The 16,991-nt window shown below is 43.9% G+C and overlaps 1 protein-coding gene across 2 annotated transcripts in view; it reads right to left on the bottom strand.

The window, feature by feature from the left end:
• Nucleotides 1–11,905, bottom strand: part of prkce (protein kinase C epsilon) — a 201,824-nt gene extending 189,919 nt beyond the window's left edge. The window contains exon 1 of one of the 2 annotated variants that reach the window (XM_012962692.3): nucleotides 10,701–11,905. In XM_012962692.3, the coding sequence (XP_012818146.1) occupies nucleotides 10,701–11,048 (348 nt within the window). In that variant the 5' untranslated portion in view covers nucleotides 11,049–11,905. The remainder of the gene's footprint in view (nucleotides 1–10,700) is intronic. The other variant, NM_001114252.1, reaches the window with a different exon arrangement.
• Nucleotides 11,906–16,991: the final 5,086 nt, after the last annotated feature.

The raw sequence follows: 16,991 nt of genomic DNA, 5'->3' as shown, positions 1-16,991 counted from the left end.
GTAACCGAGATGTTGAATTTTCTCCAGAATAAGAGTCTGGAAAACAAAGTAAAACAGGAATGAATAATTCATATGTATATTTATGCCCTTGCAAAATAATGGCACATTATTAAAGCTCGGGAATCACAGGGTGCTATCAAACAGAATGGTACGGCTGCCAAGCAGGCTGACATGAAACCTTAGCCCTGCTGGGAGCTGGCATCTCACAACAGCTGGGGCGCCCAAGGTTGCCCTTGAATAGCCCAGCTCTCCTTCATTTCTAGAAGCCCTTGCTGATTGCAGGTGTTTATTTTACAGCCCTATTAGATGAGCTGCGCAATAGAAGCCATGAATGGCGAATCACTTTCATTTTATGCACCATCTGGGAGAGGAGACGGCGGCTTCCAAGTGCAGCCTCAACAGAATACAAATCTCGCTTACAAGATGGAGTGGGTTTACATGATTACGGGATTCTATGTATACAGAGTTCTGATTTACCGTTGTTCAAAAGGAAACAATGCCATGTTTATGAGTAGGAAACTGCCATAGTGCTTGGTAGAATGCATCCTATGAAAAAGCCCACCCTCCCCATGTTTTTAGGGGGGATATCTGGCAAATTGCTTTTCCTTGCTCCTATCTCTTTCTATACAATAGCACATGTGTTGTGTGCGGCAGGGAAGGAAAGAAAATATTCATTCACATGACTGCCATTGCTGCCTTCACCTGCGGTGACCTGCGCTCCATCACTAACTGCTTGTGGAATGGAACTGATAGTCATGTGATAGATTATATGATGATTAAGATAAGGGTCCCAACACATGGGCCTGTAACCCTTTCAGCACCATTACACTGCCCACTAATCTCTCCCTTCAACAGGAATGCCGAGGGCCTCGCTGCCTTGTTCAAAAACAACCCCCGCATCCTCAGAGAGCTGCTGTAAATTTAACATTGGCTGCCCCTTTATTATAGCATATGCACTCAAACCAATATCCAGCACATTGCTAAAGGTGCCCATACACATTGAGATCTGCTCGTTTAGCGAGATTGCCTCAATTGGGAAATATTGGGCTAATTCGATTGTTTGGCCCTAGGGCGGGCATAGATGCCATTAGACAGAGGACCGCATCAATAAGCCAATGCAGACCCCCAACTAACGGAAAAAAATCAAACCTGTCTGATTGACACCTGGCTGATTTTCATGGATATTGACAGTGGGGGCCCCATCCATGGGCAGATTTGATGCCAAATTGGTCTAAAGGACTCAAATAAACAGTTTTAATCTGCACTTATATGGTCTCCTTAATCCTACGCTGCATGGGATTGCTAATTAGGTATAAGCACAGGGCTGGTGTATTGCTCCACATGATCAGCAGCCCTATGCCTATTTTTAAGGGGCCACAAGTAGCATAGGTAGAGCATATAATATTCACATGAATGGGAAACGACTGAAAAAGGGGGGCAGGCAAATACTCCCCGAGAGCTCATTGGTGGTCAAAATGTCTTATGTGCTACAGGTTTAAAGCAGTCGTGGGAAATCGAACTGTTTCCGCTGCTCAGGTACCGGGGAGGGGTGGACGAATAGGGTTATGTGAGCTGTGCCACTGTACAACAATATATGTAACTACCCATTCTTATTAATGAAAAGAAAATTAGAGAGGTAATTGAAGACCATAAAAATGCCTGCAGTGTAACCATGGCATCAGCCTGCATCAGCAGCGCAAAAAAAAAAAAAAAAAATGACAATATTTGCAACATGTCTTCCCACAGATGCTCCTACTGAAACCTGCATGATACATATGGATAAGCAGAGCAGTTCCTGGGGGAGGGGGGAGCAATCAGCGGCCCTGTGCAGCAGAGGGACCCCAGAGAGCAGCAACTGTAGCTAGGAACAGTGCAACAGTAGCGCTAGACTGCGGTATATACGTAACCTTCCCGACCGATTCCACGTATTATACACTATTTCCATTTCCATATGATTCCTAAATGAGCTGGTAAGCTAAGCAATTTGGCAGCTCCCCACCTTATCCACATATCTAAATAAATCAGAGAAGGGACACTATAACTATGCCATTTATTCCCTTTATTTTCTGTTCAACAGAAATGTAATCTGCTTGGTCTGATATGAGAGTGGTAGAGATAAGAAAGCTTAGCTGACTACAACAAACAAAACCCCCTGCACTTGTAAAATACTCGAATGCCTAAAATCTGAACCTATCACAGGTCAGCACTACTAAATAAGATTACTGGAAACCAGAAATTAAGTGATTGCCATAACAGTGCTTAACTTTGACGCAGTTGGCCAGCTTGAAGTAAATTGCAGTATATGGACAAACAATCCCTATTTTGCCTAAAGGGAACGGCATATCTTTGTAGCTTAATGCACAGAATGGCTTAATGTTCAATATATTTTAATAATGGGTGAGTGCAGAGGGGCTCTTGTTGCTGTCTGTATGAGCCTCGGTCTAATGGTTTAAAATTTAGTGGTAAGCTCAACTTTCCCTTGCTATATATATATATTATATTATATATATTATATAGTATATATTATACACACACACACACACACACACAATGTACACACACACACACACTTTAGTCTCCCTTTGAGTCTCACAGGCCCTTTAAATTGAAAGTGCTTGCCAATCACTCAGTGGGACCATTACTCCCTTTCCCCTCCCAGTTTATCCCCAAGAGCTAATAAACAGGAAAACAGCACTGGGCTCTGTCCCTAGACATTTGCAAGGCACTAATTGACATCCACTAATTGACGTTAAATCACAAGGCGCCACCAGGGAAATGCCAAATCTTACATTACTTTTCCTTGAAACATTTTCCCAGGTTTGAGATTGGGGAAGGAGAAGAAGATGATTGCACTTGAATAATTTAGATCCGTTTGCATGGTTCCAGATGCTGGCACGCCATATGAGTGGCAAGGGGACAATTAGTACAGAGGGGGGTGAGGATTTGTTTGTGCACAATTACCATCATATGAGTCTCTACAGATCCTGTAATGATATCAGATTGGAACCATTCTTTGGATTCCAATCAGTCTGGGCACCGAGCTGCTTTAAGGGGCACCAAATTAGATAACTACCCAGGGTCCGGCACATGGAGGGGACATGCACAGAGGTATGAACATTAGGCTTAGTACATACAGATAGATCTCAAGAGCAGCAGGGCAAGATAGAATACCCGATGCCCAACTTGTGGCCCTTTTGTTTTTATATTACAAAGTGTGGCCCCAAAAGGTCTGTTTTGCCATACAGGCCTCCAAAACTGGCAATGCAATGACTGACAGTATACCACAAGGCAGCAATAGCTGATGCATTAAATGGACACTATGCCCAATTTAAAAGCAGCATTGAAACATAGATTGTGTATAGGAAATATTTAATCCATCTCGGCATACTAATGCCTGAGTGGGAATGGCCATATTGACTGCCACTGCAGTGGCTTTTCCCAGCGGAACCTTAGATGGTGGAAGCATCATGGCAGCTCTTCATACATGCAAAGCAGGAATGTTCTGCACACATAAGCACCCCATAATGCAATTGGACACTAAAGATATATGGTTTATTTTCCATTTATTGTCCCCACCCCCTGAAGTTATGAGGTACATCTCTTGCCTGGGGGTGCAGGACGATGTGGCTTACAACTAAAAGTACTTTTATTAATACGTGACTGCACTGTGGCTCTGATTTCACAAAACCAGAGGTTGGACACCTTTGCATAATTAGGAAATTATGACCCCTGCTAACCTAGTACAGGTATCGGACAGCTTATCTGGAAACCCATTATCCAGAAAGTTCCGAATTACAGAAATGTTATCTCCCATAGACTCCATTTTAATCAAATAATTCAGATTTTTAAAATTGATTTCCCTTTTTTCTGTAAAAATGAAACAGTGCTTTGTATTTGATCCCAAATAAAATATAATTAATCCTTATTATATGCAAAATAATCCTATTGGGTTTAATTAATGTTTTATTAATTTTTTAGTATACTTAAGGTATGAAGATCCAAATTACGGAAAGACCCCTTATCCGGAATACCCTTGGTCCCGAGTATTGTGGATAATGGGTACTATACCTGTACTGCCCAACAGCTTAGTGGTTGGACTTATACCAGACAAGGCAGTTTCTCAGTTGAACTTATTTCTGCCAGTGAAGAAACGCCTGAAACAGCACCTCCCATGGAGGCCTGTGAAAACTGCCTGTCACCACTGGTACCAGCATTTTTTGCCCAGAAAACACACATTAGAGCACTTACAGGCTGAAAACTGCTAGTACCAGCAGTAAGATACAGAGCAGAGCCACCTAGCAGGGTTGAACTAACACCGGCAGGCTAAGGGAATAAGCACTAGAAGTATTTTGGAAATACAGAGAATTATGAAACAGAAATGGGTACTAATTACTATGGCATACTGGGCAGCTTTGACTACCAATACAAGTTCAATGGCCATTGCTGAGAACAGGAATTCTGCAGCTCAGGAACCATGTTTGCCTGTTTCACAGTGTCACAGGTATATAAAGAATGTGCGTCTCTTACCTCTCTCACTTTCTATATATTTATAGACAAACATATTTAGATTAAGGGGTAGCTCACCATTAAATTAACTTTTAGGGCAGTGGCACACGGGGATATTAGTCGCACGCGACTAATCGTGGTGAAGATTTATCATGGACGACTAATCTCCCCGTGTGCCACTGCCCTTAGCGTGATGGATATGACATGGATATTCTGAAACAACTTTTTTTGTGGTTTAGCTTTTTGTTTAGCAGCTTTTCACTTTGGTATTTCAGCAGCTATCCTGTTTCTAGGGTCTTATTTACCCTAGAAACCATGCAGTGGTTTGAATAAGAGTCTGGAATATGACTAGACAAAGGACCGAATAGGAACTTCAAGTATTAAAAAAAAAAGCTGGAAAGCGTCAGAAAAAAGGCAAATAATTCTAAACCTATAAATAATGAAGACCAATGGCATAGTTGCAATGAATAGGACATTCTACAACATACTTAAAGTTAACTCAAAAGGGAACCACTCCTATAAAGGGCAAGTCAACCCAAAATATAATTTTTTGCCTAATTAAAGAAAACAAAATGTAAAGCAACTTTGCAATATACATTCATTACAAATTTCTAAATGATTTCTGCGTTATTTATAAGTATAATTGCTAATAAAAGCAGTGTTTGCCTGTCCTTTTCTATTCTCTGCCCTGGTGGCTTAAAATAGCAATTACATTTACAAATAACTTTTAAATAACTAAAAATGTTTAATAAATTCATATAGGAAAGTTGTTTGGAATTATGATTTCTTTTATTAGGCAAAATAATTTTTGGGGTTGATACGTCCTTTAAAGACACAAATAAGTGTCAATTCTCAACTAGCATATCTTGAATGAAACAACGCACTATGGATACAATGTAATGTGAAAAACTAACATTATCACTTTGAAAACGGCAGTAGTGACTTTCATTGCAGTACTTTCATGACACGGAACAAAATACCTGTAATGTTAGCCTTAACGCCCAGCCTACGGGCAACTTGGGAGCTGTGCCATACCATAACCTATAAAAATGATTAGTAATTACTTTGACTAATTCCCCACAATACATTCAAAGCAGAAGTCCGATTGGTTGTTGTTGGCTGCTGTGCGGGCCAGTAAAGAAAATGCACAAACCACAATAGCCCCACCCTGCTTTATGGCAGAGATCAACTAAACACTCAGGATCAATTGTAAAGCATCACTGCCATTGTTATGTCAAAAGACACAAGGGATCGACAATGACACTTTACTGCACTGCTGCTGGAAGAGGCCTCTGGCTGACTTTGCTGTGGAAGTGCAATTGATTAGGTCTTATAGCTGAATGTCAGACCATTATGTATCATGAAATAAATAACCGGCACTAGAACCTTGAATGTGACACAAAATTCTAGCAATGATTATAGTGTAATACATAAAGTTGGATCATGTGATAACAATATCCCTTTAAGGCCCCAGCATTCCCGTGCCTTACACGAACTTCCAATCCCTTATGGCGCCCTTGTGCATTCTGAGAGCTAGAGAACCTGTAACACTCTCACACGCTATAAAGATACAGTGTTGCCAGAAGTGATGCTATAATGCTGGATTGAAGCCATGTGCTTTCTCTGCACAGTAAATACCATTCTGTGTGTACAGGCTAAACAGTCCAGGTACATAAAGATGGTGGCGCTGATAGCAAATAACCCTGTGTGCACTGTTGGCCTGCGCTTGTTTCTCTTTTACTGAAAATATGCATTTATACCACTCACACATTGCTTGGGGCCTTAAGGTTTCCTGGCACTTCGTAAGTAATTAGGAAATAAAGATAAGATCTTACTACAAAGTTGCAGTTTCTAACTGTCCAAAACATTACTGCTGTTACCTTCTCCCTGGGAGCAAACATGTACTATTCAAAACTGTGGACTCAATTTTTTCCTGTCCCAGTACAATCTCCAATATAATACAAAAGAAATACATGAACTGATCTATACTGTGGCCTTCTGCAAAGCTGTCATTAGGGACCCAAGTTGTAAAGTAGGGATAGTAGCCTCCGGGAAGGGACTGTGGCTGTGGGATAGCAGGTATAGTAGGGAGAGATGGTGCCTATAGTAGCAGCAGTGGGATAATAGCCTCTGGTAAGGGACTGGGGCTGTGGGATAGCAGGTATAGTAGGGAGAGATGGTGCCTATAGTAGCAGTGGGGGATAATAGCCTCCGGGAAGGGACTGTGGCTGTGGGATAGCAGGTATAGTAGGGAGAGATGGTGCCTATAGTAGCAGTGGGATAATAGCCTCTGGGAAGGGACTGGGGCTGTGGGATAGCAGGTATAGTAGGGAGAGATGGTGCCTATAGTAGCAGTGGGGGGATAATAGCCTCTGGGAAGGGACTGGGGCTGTGGGATAGCAGGTATAGTAGGGAGAGATGGTGCCTATAGTAGCAGTGGGGGGATAATAGCCTCTGGGAAGGGACTGGGGCTGTGGGATAGCAGGTACAGTTGGTGACTATAGTAGCAGTGGGATAATAGACTCTAGGAAGGGACTGGGGCTGTGGGATAGGAGGTATAGTAGGGAGAAATGGTGCCTATAGTAGCAGTGGGGGGATAATAGCCTCTGGGAAGGGACTGGGGCTGTGGGATAGCAGGTATAGTAGGGAGAGATGGTGCCTATAGTAGCAGTGGGATAATAGCCTCTGGGAAGGGACTGTGGCTGTGGGATAGCAGGTATAGTAGGGAGAGATGGTGCCTATAGTAGCAGTGGGGGGATAATAGCCTCTGGGAAGGGACTGGGGCTCTGGGATAGCAGGTATAGTAGGGAGAGATGGTGCCTATAGTAGCAGTGGGATAGTAGCCTCTGGGAAGGGACTGTGGCTGTGGGATAGCAGGTATAGTAAGGAGAGATGGTGCCTATAGTAGCAGCAGGGATAAGAGTACTAACAATGGAGAAGAAGATAATAAAGATAAAAACCAGACTAATACTGCCAACTTGCAACTCTTCAGTTTTGTTGCAGTACAACTCCCTGCAGCCGAAACAGAAGCAAAGATCTAATTGGTTACTGCACTTGCCTTATTAGTAAATATGTTCATTTACTCCTAAACATACTTTTTCTTTCAAGAATTTTAACAACAGTAAAGCCCTCCATTGCTGCCCATGCTGCTAATTAACAAATGGTGTGCAGAGAACATAATTTAGATCTGAAAGGTCAAATTACAGTTCAAATGGAGAATGCAGGTGTTCCAAACAGCAGTTAGATATATATAATAGATAATATATATTATGTGTGGGTCCACATCAGCGTCTATCAGAATTTGCTTATAGAATACTGTATAATATGCAGCACAAATTGCAGCCCCCCATTTGTACTGAATCAGATTTCAGAGGCAGTGTAGTTCAGCTATGGCCGGACGTGTGCTGATTGGATGCCCCATGACAGTTTGGTTTGTACTTGACTGAAATGACGCACAGGGTTGCTTCTGATACCCACAGAGCAGTTGCACTGCCATAACGTATGTTGGGTGCAAGCTCCGTGGTTAACCAACATGGTAACCTGAAACACCTGCGCTCACGGGGCAGCACCCACACCTCCACTCTCGTCACAGCGCAGCACCATTCTCAGAACTAAAAGCCTCCTGTAACTGAAAGACCACCTTAGGCACAAGAATACAGACAGAAGATGGGACACAGTACCCAGTGACGCGGACACAGTAAGCCACATGAACACCAAGCCGATGATGCCAACCCACTTGGTTCCAGGTGACCTTTTACTGAATCCTAATGTTAAATCAACTCTGCACTGGTTCTGTATTGCACCTATATTAGTACATCAGCCCCTTTCCCCTCTTACAGACAGGGTATTTTGGGGGCAGCAGAGCCCACAGCCAGACCTGAGCTGCCCCACATCTTACAGTCAGTTCTAACCTACAACTCCCTGATGAAACGATGGACAACCCCTATATAAAGTGTTCTGAGCCCAATCCGACCCACTTTGTACTCCCTCATTCAGCATCCCTAATCAGAAGGCAGGCATTCTCTGCTTTAACTGTGGCTGCTCCTAATCTGTGGCCCCTTCACAGAGTATATTTACTGCAATGCTGCAAAGTGCTGCTGATTGCTTGCCCCTTCCCAGAGGGTATTGATGGTATGTATTGTGAGGTGCAGCTGATTTGGGGCCCTTTCCCATGGGATATTGACAGCATTAGTTTGGGTGCTGCTAACTTGTGGCCCTTTCCCAGGGTATTTTCACTACAATGCTACAGGTACTAATGACTTGTGGCCCTTTCCCAGGGTATTTTCACTACAATGCTACAGGTACTAATGACTTGTGGCCCTTTACCAGGGTATATTCACTACAATGCTACAGGTACTGATGACTTGTGGCCCTTTCCCAGGGTATATTCACTACAATGCTACAGGTACTAATGACTTGTGGCCCTTTCCCAGGGTATATTCACTACAATGCTACAGGTACTAATGACTTGTGGCCCTTTCCCAGGGTATATTCACTACAATGCTACAGGTACTAATGACTTGTGGCCCTTTCCCAGGGTATATTCACTACAATGCTACAGGTACTGATGACTTGTGGCCCTTTCCCAGGGTATATTCACTACAATGCTACAGGTACTAATGACTTGTGGCCCTTTCCCAGGGTATATTCACTACAATGCTACAGGTACTAATGACTTGTGGCCCTTTCCCAGGGTATATTCACTACAATGCTACAGGTACTGATGACTTGTGGCCCTTTCCCAGGGTATATTCACTACAATGCTACAGGTACTAATGACTTGTGGCCCTTTCCCAGGGTATATTCACTACAATGCTACAGGTACTAATGACTTGTGGCCCTTTCCCAGGGTATATTCACTACAATGCTACAGGTACTGATGACTTGTGGCCCTTTCCCAGGGTATATTCAGATGCCCCATGACAGTTTGGTTTGTACTTGACTGAAATGACGCACAGTGTTGCTTCTGACACCCACAGAGCAGTTGCACTGCCATAACGTATGTTGGGTGCAAGCTCCGTGGTTAACCAACATGGTAACCTGAAACATCTGAAACATATTCACTACAATGCTACAGGTACTAATGACTTGTGGCCCTTTCCCAGGGTATATTCACTACAATGCTACAGGTACTAATGACTTGTGGTCCTTTCCAAGGGTATATTCACTACAATGCTACAGGTACTAATGACTTGTGGTCCTTTCCCAGGGTATATTCACTACAATGCTACAGGTACTGATGACTTGTGGCTCCTTCCCAGAGGGTATTTCTTGCCCTGCTACATGTGCTGTTGTTCCCCCTAAATAATCTACGTGCCACAGTCACATATACTGTAGTGTAGGCTATAGGTTGTGATTACCAGATGCTTTTTACACTGCTGTGATTTCAATGTTCATTGATTGGTACTCAATGTGCCCCCCTGCCCACTAGGCCAGCAAAGCCACTGCCAGGGCGCCCAGCACTAACTCAAACAGCCATTTATATTTCAGTAGAGAGTTTCTGCCAAATGGCCCTTTGCTAGATGCCCAAGCAAACACTGGCACCTCCTGGGTACAAAGACAAGTGCTGCATGCAAGGCACGGGGATTTAGTGCCCTCTGCCACCGGCCCACAAGCAGAGTGTGCCGAAGGAAAAGCCCTGTCATTCCTTATTAGAGGATTTCCTCCACGCTCCGGTAGTACAACAATAGGCAGAGTAGGGGGCAATTGCCGGATTTGCAGGGAAGGGATTCCATTTTCCCTTTTTTTTTTTGTTAACCACTGTCACAAAGTAGCCTTAATGCTACCCTAGCCCTATAATACACATATGCCCTATAACTCAGCACCCCTAATAAAGTTCTGTACCTGTGGTGTCTGAGCTACGGCCCTCCAGTTGCTTTTTTAAGCTGAACCCCAAAACTCTTTAGGTTAAAGATGCACGGAGCTACTTGTCACAGCTACTAAAATAGACAATATTAATCATTTACTGATAACTGTCTCTACAAGGGTTTTAGCAGAGGCAATTCTCAGTATTGTCTATGGCAGGGTATTTTCTGGAGTTTAGTAGCCGTGACAAGTAGCTGCTACTAAGCAGCCCTGTGTGCCTTCACCCTTAAACTGTATAGAAATACTACATGCTCTGGAACAGCTATAGAGCAGGTCTATAGAGTGCAGCAAATGAGATTATGGATGGATGGGTGAAAGCCATCACTTACCCAGTCCTCGAAGTGTCGGCTCCCATTTTGCAGTAGATCCTCAAACTGGATGGTGCAGTTGGCTACAAAATCGTCGTACCCTATGGGGGAATCATGGAAGACCGCCAGCTCGATCTTCTTGCCGTTGGAGACGTCCGTAGAGAAGTCATCGTGCCAGGTGGGGTTGTTGGACTTTTGCTTGGTGGAGGTCTGTCCTATCCTGGAGTCGTCCACATTGACAGCAATGTAGGGGTCCAGCAGAAAGGTCTGGGGTCGGGGGCCCACGGCATGTCTCAGGGACCAGGCGGTGGGCTTCAGGTTGGTCGCCTCACAAATCCGAATTTTCAGCAAACCATTAAATACAACCATGGTGGGCCAAGGTGTCTGGGGATGGGGTTGCCTCCCAGCAGAGGTGTAACTAGGGCAATTAGGGCACAGACTGGCAGACAAGTGTAAGGGCCACAGCTAGTGGCTTCCTATGCATTAAGATGGAGAGGAGTAAATGAAAAGGGGCATTAGCGCTAGGGCTTGCGCCTATGTGGCCCTAAGGTTCAATGGCCACAGACTGGGCAAGACGTGGGCGCAGTCAATCCAAGTTACACCTCTGCATGTCCCTATGGGCAGCCCGCTGGGGGGGGGGGGGGTGCGGGAATAGAACGATCCGCTGCCCCCTTATTCCACTCGCAGCGCTGCGGCAGCCGCTGGATACATGGGCTTCGCTAACGGGAAAACAAGGGGGGGTGCAAATCCAGCACTAATCCCGGCCGGCTGCTCTCCTACCTACCGTATCGGCTCATCCATGGGGAGGGGGGCTCGGAGGTGTTGGTGCAATCCGGGCTTTCCTGCCAAAATGCTGCCTGTGAGCAGCCGCACCCCCCCCCCTGCCTCCCTGGGAGTCTTAGTACAACCTTCTCCCCCACAAGCAGCCCCAGCCGGGCAGTTCGCTCTCACAGCCGCAGCCCAATCGGGATCCTCCTCACCCACATGCCCCGGGGACCTCTCCGCTGCTCCGGGCTGGGCTTCGGCTGCAGGGAGACGGCTCTGGGTAGCTCCCCGCTTGGATGCCTTGTACCGCCGCTGCCACTGCTGCCTCCACCGCTGATTAGCAACACCCCAGCTCTCCTCCCCTCTCCTTGTAATGCAGGAAATGCACAAAAGACGTCAGAGTGTGAGTGTGTGTCTGTGTGTGAGTGTGTCTGTGTGTGTCTGTGAGAGAGAGAGAGAAAGGCAGGGATCTCACACAATACACAATATCTGTAACAGATCACACACATACATGCAACACTGATCCCTCCGCATTTCCACAGGGGGCAGGGGGGGGGGGGGGGGGCAATTCTTTATTTTAAAGGGGATATAAAGCCAAACATCAGTCTGCCTCATTGAAAGCCACTGCCATTCTAAGCAATACTTTCATTAACAAAATGGCTAATAGTTTTAAAAGTTATTTGCCATTGAAAGCAGTGTGTGGTGGTTTCTGCACCCCTGGTTCTGACTCTGGAGCGGATGTAGCACTCCTGCAGGGAAGGCCAGTGGGTACATGGGCTGCATTGTTTCAAATACTGCTTTGGTTTGTATATGGGAAAGCGGCTTAATTTTGTTTTTATGTTGTATGATGTATAAATACAGTAGGTAGGTATAACTGCACTGGGATTTACAGTCAGCGTCGGACTGGCCCACCAGTATACCAGGAAAACTCCCGGTGGGCCCAGAAGTGAATGGGTCCCTCTTGCTCACCCAACCATCTGCTTTGTATACCTATCCTATGGCTATTGCACAAATCTATATGAGAAGAAATTGGGGGAAAGGTAGTGGGTAATAGTACGTAAAAAGAAGTAATTAAAAGATTAAAGAAAGTGATTAAATGGAGAAGGGGAGGGTGGGCAAAGGGTCTAAAGTTTTCTGGTGGGCCCTTAGCACCCCAGTCCGACACTGTTTACAGTATTGATAGTATCTGTAAGTTGCTAGCAACATGCAATACGGCCTAAGGGTTGTGGCAAACACTGAGATTAGACGCCCGCGACAAATCTCCCCAATATGACATCCCACCGACGAGAATGTAAATCACCGGTGGGATGGCATACGTGGTGCCGCGATTGCCAAAGTTTCCTCTTGAGGCAACTTCGGCGATTTCGGCAAATCGCCGCGTATGCCATCCCACCGGCGATTTACATTCTCGTGTCGGGGAGATTTGTTGATGAATTTAAACTCCCAGCATCCCCTTTAGGGCTGTGGCACAAGCTGAAATTAGACGCCCACGACAAATCTCCCTTGTCGTGGGTGACTCATTTCAGCTAAAGGGGATGCTGGGAGTTTAAATTCATCAACAGATTCCAGAGAGCAAGAGAAAGATGCCTAGTGAGTGCCTTTGGTACATATAAATCACAGAGAGACTGGCAAATACAGTTCATTGGCCCTGTCTATATTATGGTAGGTCTGTAATCCGGCGCAATGATCTTTGTGCATATTACTCTTTACAGGTCTGAAAAGCAGACACATTGGGCCGTACGTATGGGAGCCCAGCCATACAGTGCCGGGAACTTTATGCTTATTACCCCTGGCAGATCCATAGTGGGCTTATTTATCAGTTTTCAAGTTTGTGAATTTAAATTTCTTTTTCTAAATTGAATAAACTCGCCTATCGAATGGTTGCTTATTTATTAATAAGAAAAACTTGTTCGAATAAAAAACTGGAATATCTTGAATTTACAGTTTGCAAACTCGAGCTTGAGAATATGGTTTGACTTTGCCTATGATAACTTCCATTGACTTTTATAGAAGCTTGCAAGCTTTTAAATGGCAAATTTTTACATTCGAGTTTTTAAGGTTTTTTTGCACTTAATAAATACCAGATATTCGAGTTTTTGAACCATAACTCAAATTAAAAAAAATCGAACTCAACTGTTGATAAATCACCTCCTGTACTTTTAAAAATGTGAATTATTTGATTAAAATGGAGTCTATGGGAGATGGCCTAATTCGGAGCTTTCTAGATAATGGGATTCCGGATAATGGATCCCATACCTGTATTAGTAATATAGTGCTGTAATACCCAGCCAGGCCAGCCATACTGTGCTCTGAGCTTTATGCATATTACCAGGCCAACCCCAGGGAACAGGCGGGTCACTTTTCCCTCACCATGTATTTATATTACAGCACTAATGACACAGTACAGTATTAATACAAATAATAAAGATGTGTTTATAAAGGGCCCTGATTGTACACTGCGAAGGGCTCTGTGCATATTACCTTGTGGGGAAATATACGGGTGTGTGTGTGTATATACCTGATCTTCTGTGTGGCCATTATTGTTTAGATTCCCCCCCCCCCCCCCCCCCCCCCCCCCCCCGAGCTGCTTGTTGGGTCAGGGACCATTCACAGCCCTCCTCTGATTGGCCCTCTGGCCAGTCATTGATCAAAGCAAATATAAACAAGATTAGCTTTGCATCATTATTGTCCCTACGTGTGTGTCCATCACTCCTCCATGTTTACGGTGGCTCTGCCTGCCCGTTAAGGGTGTGTCCAATCAATGATCCTGGCTGGCAGTGTTTCAAAGCAGATGTTAAAGAGAAATTAGCACAAAAGCTTCATCACACAGAAATGTAAAACTTTCTATATATAATCAGTTAAAAATTCTAACCCGTTTCTGAAATATGCAAGTTTCTCTTCACTCCCCTCCAACATCTGTCTCTTTATTCTCCCTTTAGGCAGGAGTTGGGTGTCGGCCAGTTATATCTAATATATCTTTTTTTTGGTGGGGGGGGGACTTCCTTTTCTAGCAGATGTATTAAAGCTTTAAAGGGGACCTGTCACCCCCAAAAAAATAATTCCAGATCCCTTTCTATCATGTTAATAAACTTTACTTACACCATATAAACCATTTCATTTTTTTTTCCCTTCAGTCCAGCAGGCGACACCATTTTGTGAGCACTGTTATGAAGGCGGAGCTTTGTATCACCCCAAAATCTTATGCATTTGTTTCCTAGGTGGCATCTAGGGAGTGCTGAATGGAAAGTTAAAGTAATTGCAATTAAAAATCTGAGATGTCAATCATATATTGCCTGCCCTGCCTCTATGCCAAGCTCAGATTTTTAAATCCATTTATAACAGGTACGGATGATTTAATTAAAAAAAGAACTTGGGTTTCATGTTTAATGTTTAAAGGACTTTTATTATACAGCTCTTTACGTGTGGGGGGGGGGGGACAGTTCCCCTTTAAAAGAGTGAGCTCTAATACATGTTTTAAGCAAAAGGAGCACCCCTCAAAGGTTAAAATGGACCTAACTGTCAATCAAAATCAGACTGCCAACTCCTGCATGAAGAGTGACGGATGGCGGGGGTGGAATTTTGGGGGGCTTAGTTCTTGAGCAGGGGTAGAGAATAGTGATGAGTTAATCTGTCCCATATCGCTTTGCAAAAAAATTTGCGAAACAGCAAGAAGTAGCAAAATACATTGAAATCTACGGGCGTTTTTTCACCCATTGGAGTCTACGGGCGTTTTTTCACCCATTGGAGTCTACGGGCATTTTTTCACCCATTGGAGTCTACGGGCGTTTTTTCACCCATTGGAGTCTACGGGCATTTTTTCACCCATTGGAGTCTACGGGCGTTTTTTCACCCATTGGAGTCTACGGGCGTTTTTTCACCCATTGGAGTCTACGGGCGTTTTTTCACCCATTGGAGTCTACGGGCGTTTTTTCACCCATTGGAGTCTACGGGCGTTTTTTCACCCATTGGAGTCTACGGGCGTTTTTTCACCCATTGGAGTCTATGGGCATTTTTTTCACCCATTGAAGTCTATGGGTGTTTTTATGTGATGAGATTTTGCTCATCACTAGCAGGGAATATTAAGGGATTTGGGGCTTAGGCCAGTCATTTACTGGTTAAAGAAATTATTTATTAGCCCCTACCAACACAATGTCACTCTCCTCCACTGCAGATGAGGCAGAAGGCGACACCAGGACATTTTTTTGGCCAAGGAGAACCAAAATATCACTAGGTAGCAAGGGACCACTGTGCACTTTCTGCCCCTTTCTGTTGAATTTTGACAGTTCCCTCAGATCCCTCAGCTTGGAATATGAAAAGCCCACAGAGCAGTTTTGCCCTGATATCAGGGGCAGGGGTAACTGCATCGGGGCAGCGGTTTGATTTCTGAACCACGAGGTGAGGCTGCAGGGAAAGTTTTTACCTTAAGAGGCCCTGTACTCTGTGCACAAACACAATCTCCGCTGGTGGCCAACGCTGCCATTGTACCAAGCACACAAGCCAGCTTACCTTGGCACCAACACCTAAAAGAGCATTCTCTGAGCAAGTTCATGATGGCTTTTACCGAGACAAATATTTATGTGAGACCTGTCAGGGATCCGTCTTTGACATTTTACAGCTAGCATCACGCCTAATACCCGGCCTTGTTATTAAATCCCATCCCTGAGCGCAGGTCTCCTCAACAGGAGCTTACAATGCAGTGTTTGGAATATACAATTAAACATCCTGATGTGGATTATATTAGCAGCAGATGAGAGGGAGATGTATGTCAGCATCCAGCAAAAAATGTATTAAAAAAATATATATATATTTGGGTATAAGGTGTTGTTGACCATTAAATTAACTTTTAGTATTTTGTAGATAGTGTTTTCTGAAACAATTAATTTTCATTTTTTATTATTAGTGGTTTTTTAATTATTTAGCTTTTTTATTCATGAACTCGTTAGTTTGGTATTTTAGCAGCTACATGGTTGCTAAGGTCCAAATTACCCTAGCAACCAGCCAGTGGTTTGAGAAACTGGAATATGAATAGAAAGATAAGCTATAAAAATGAAATTGTAGCCTAACAGAGCAGTTGTTTTGTGGCTGGTGGGGTCAGTGACCCCCCCTTTTGAAAAGCTGGAAAGAGGAAAGCAAATAATTCAAAAATAGTAAAAAAAAAAAAAAATAAAAATTGAAAAGTTCATAAATGGCCATAATAAATGAGTATTATGAGTTAGATATCACAGTATAATTCCCCCACTTTCTGTTCATTCCTATGGGATTTTTAGAAAAGTATTTTTTATCAATGGGCGGAGTTCACCATTTGATAAACATGCTTGCAAAGATCCTATAGGAATGAATAAAGAGTGGAGGGGGAGGCTCTAATTTTTACACTTTGATAAATTGGCCCCTAAGACACAATGCTGCTCATAACATTATGGGTGCATCGGGGATTAGTTGCTTACAATAAATCTTCGCTACAACGGGTGACTAATCTCAGTGAGATGCTTTCCCACCAGCAATAAAGTGAATCACCAGTGGGAAAACATACGTGGTGTTTCGTTTTTC

Source organism: Xenopus tropicalis, chromosome 5 (genome assembly GCF_000004195.4).
Source record: "Xenopus tropicalis strain Nigerian chromosome 5, UCB_Xtro_10.0, whole genome shotgun sequence".
NCBI classification, from domain to species: domain Eukaryota; kingdom Metazoa; phylum Chordata; class Amphibia; order Anura; family Pipidae; genus Xenopus; species Xenopus tropicalis.
This window is presented reverse-complemented; position numbering and strand designations above follow the sequence as displayed.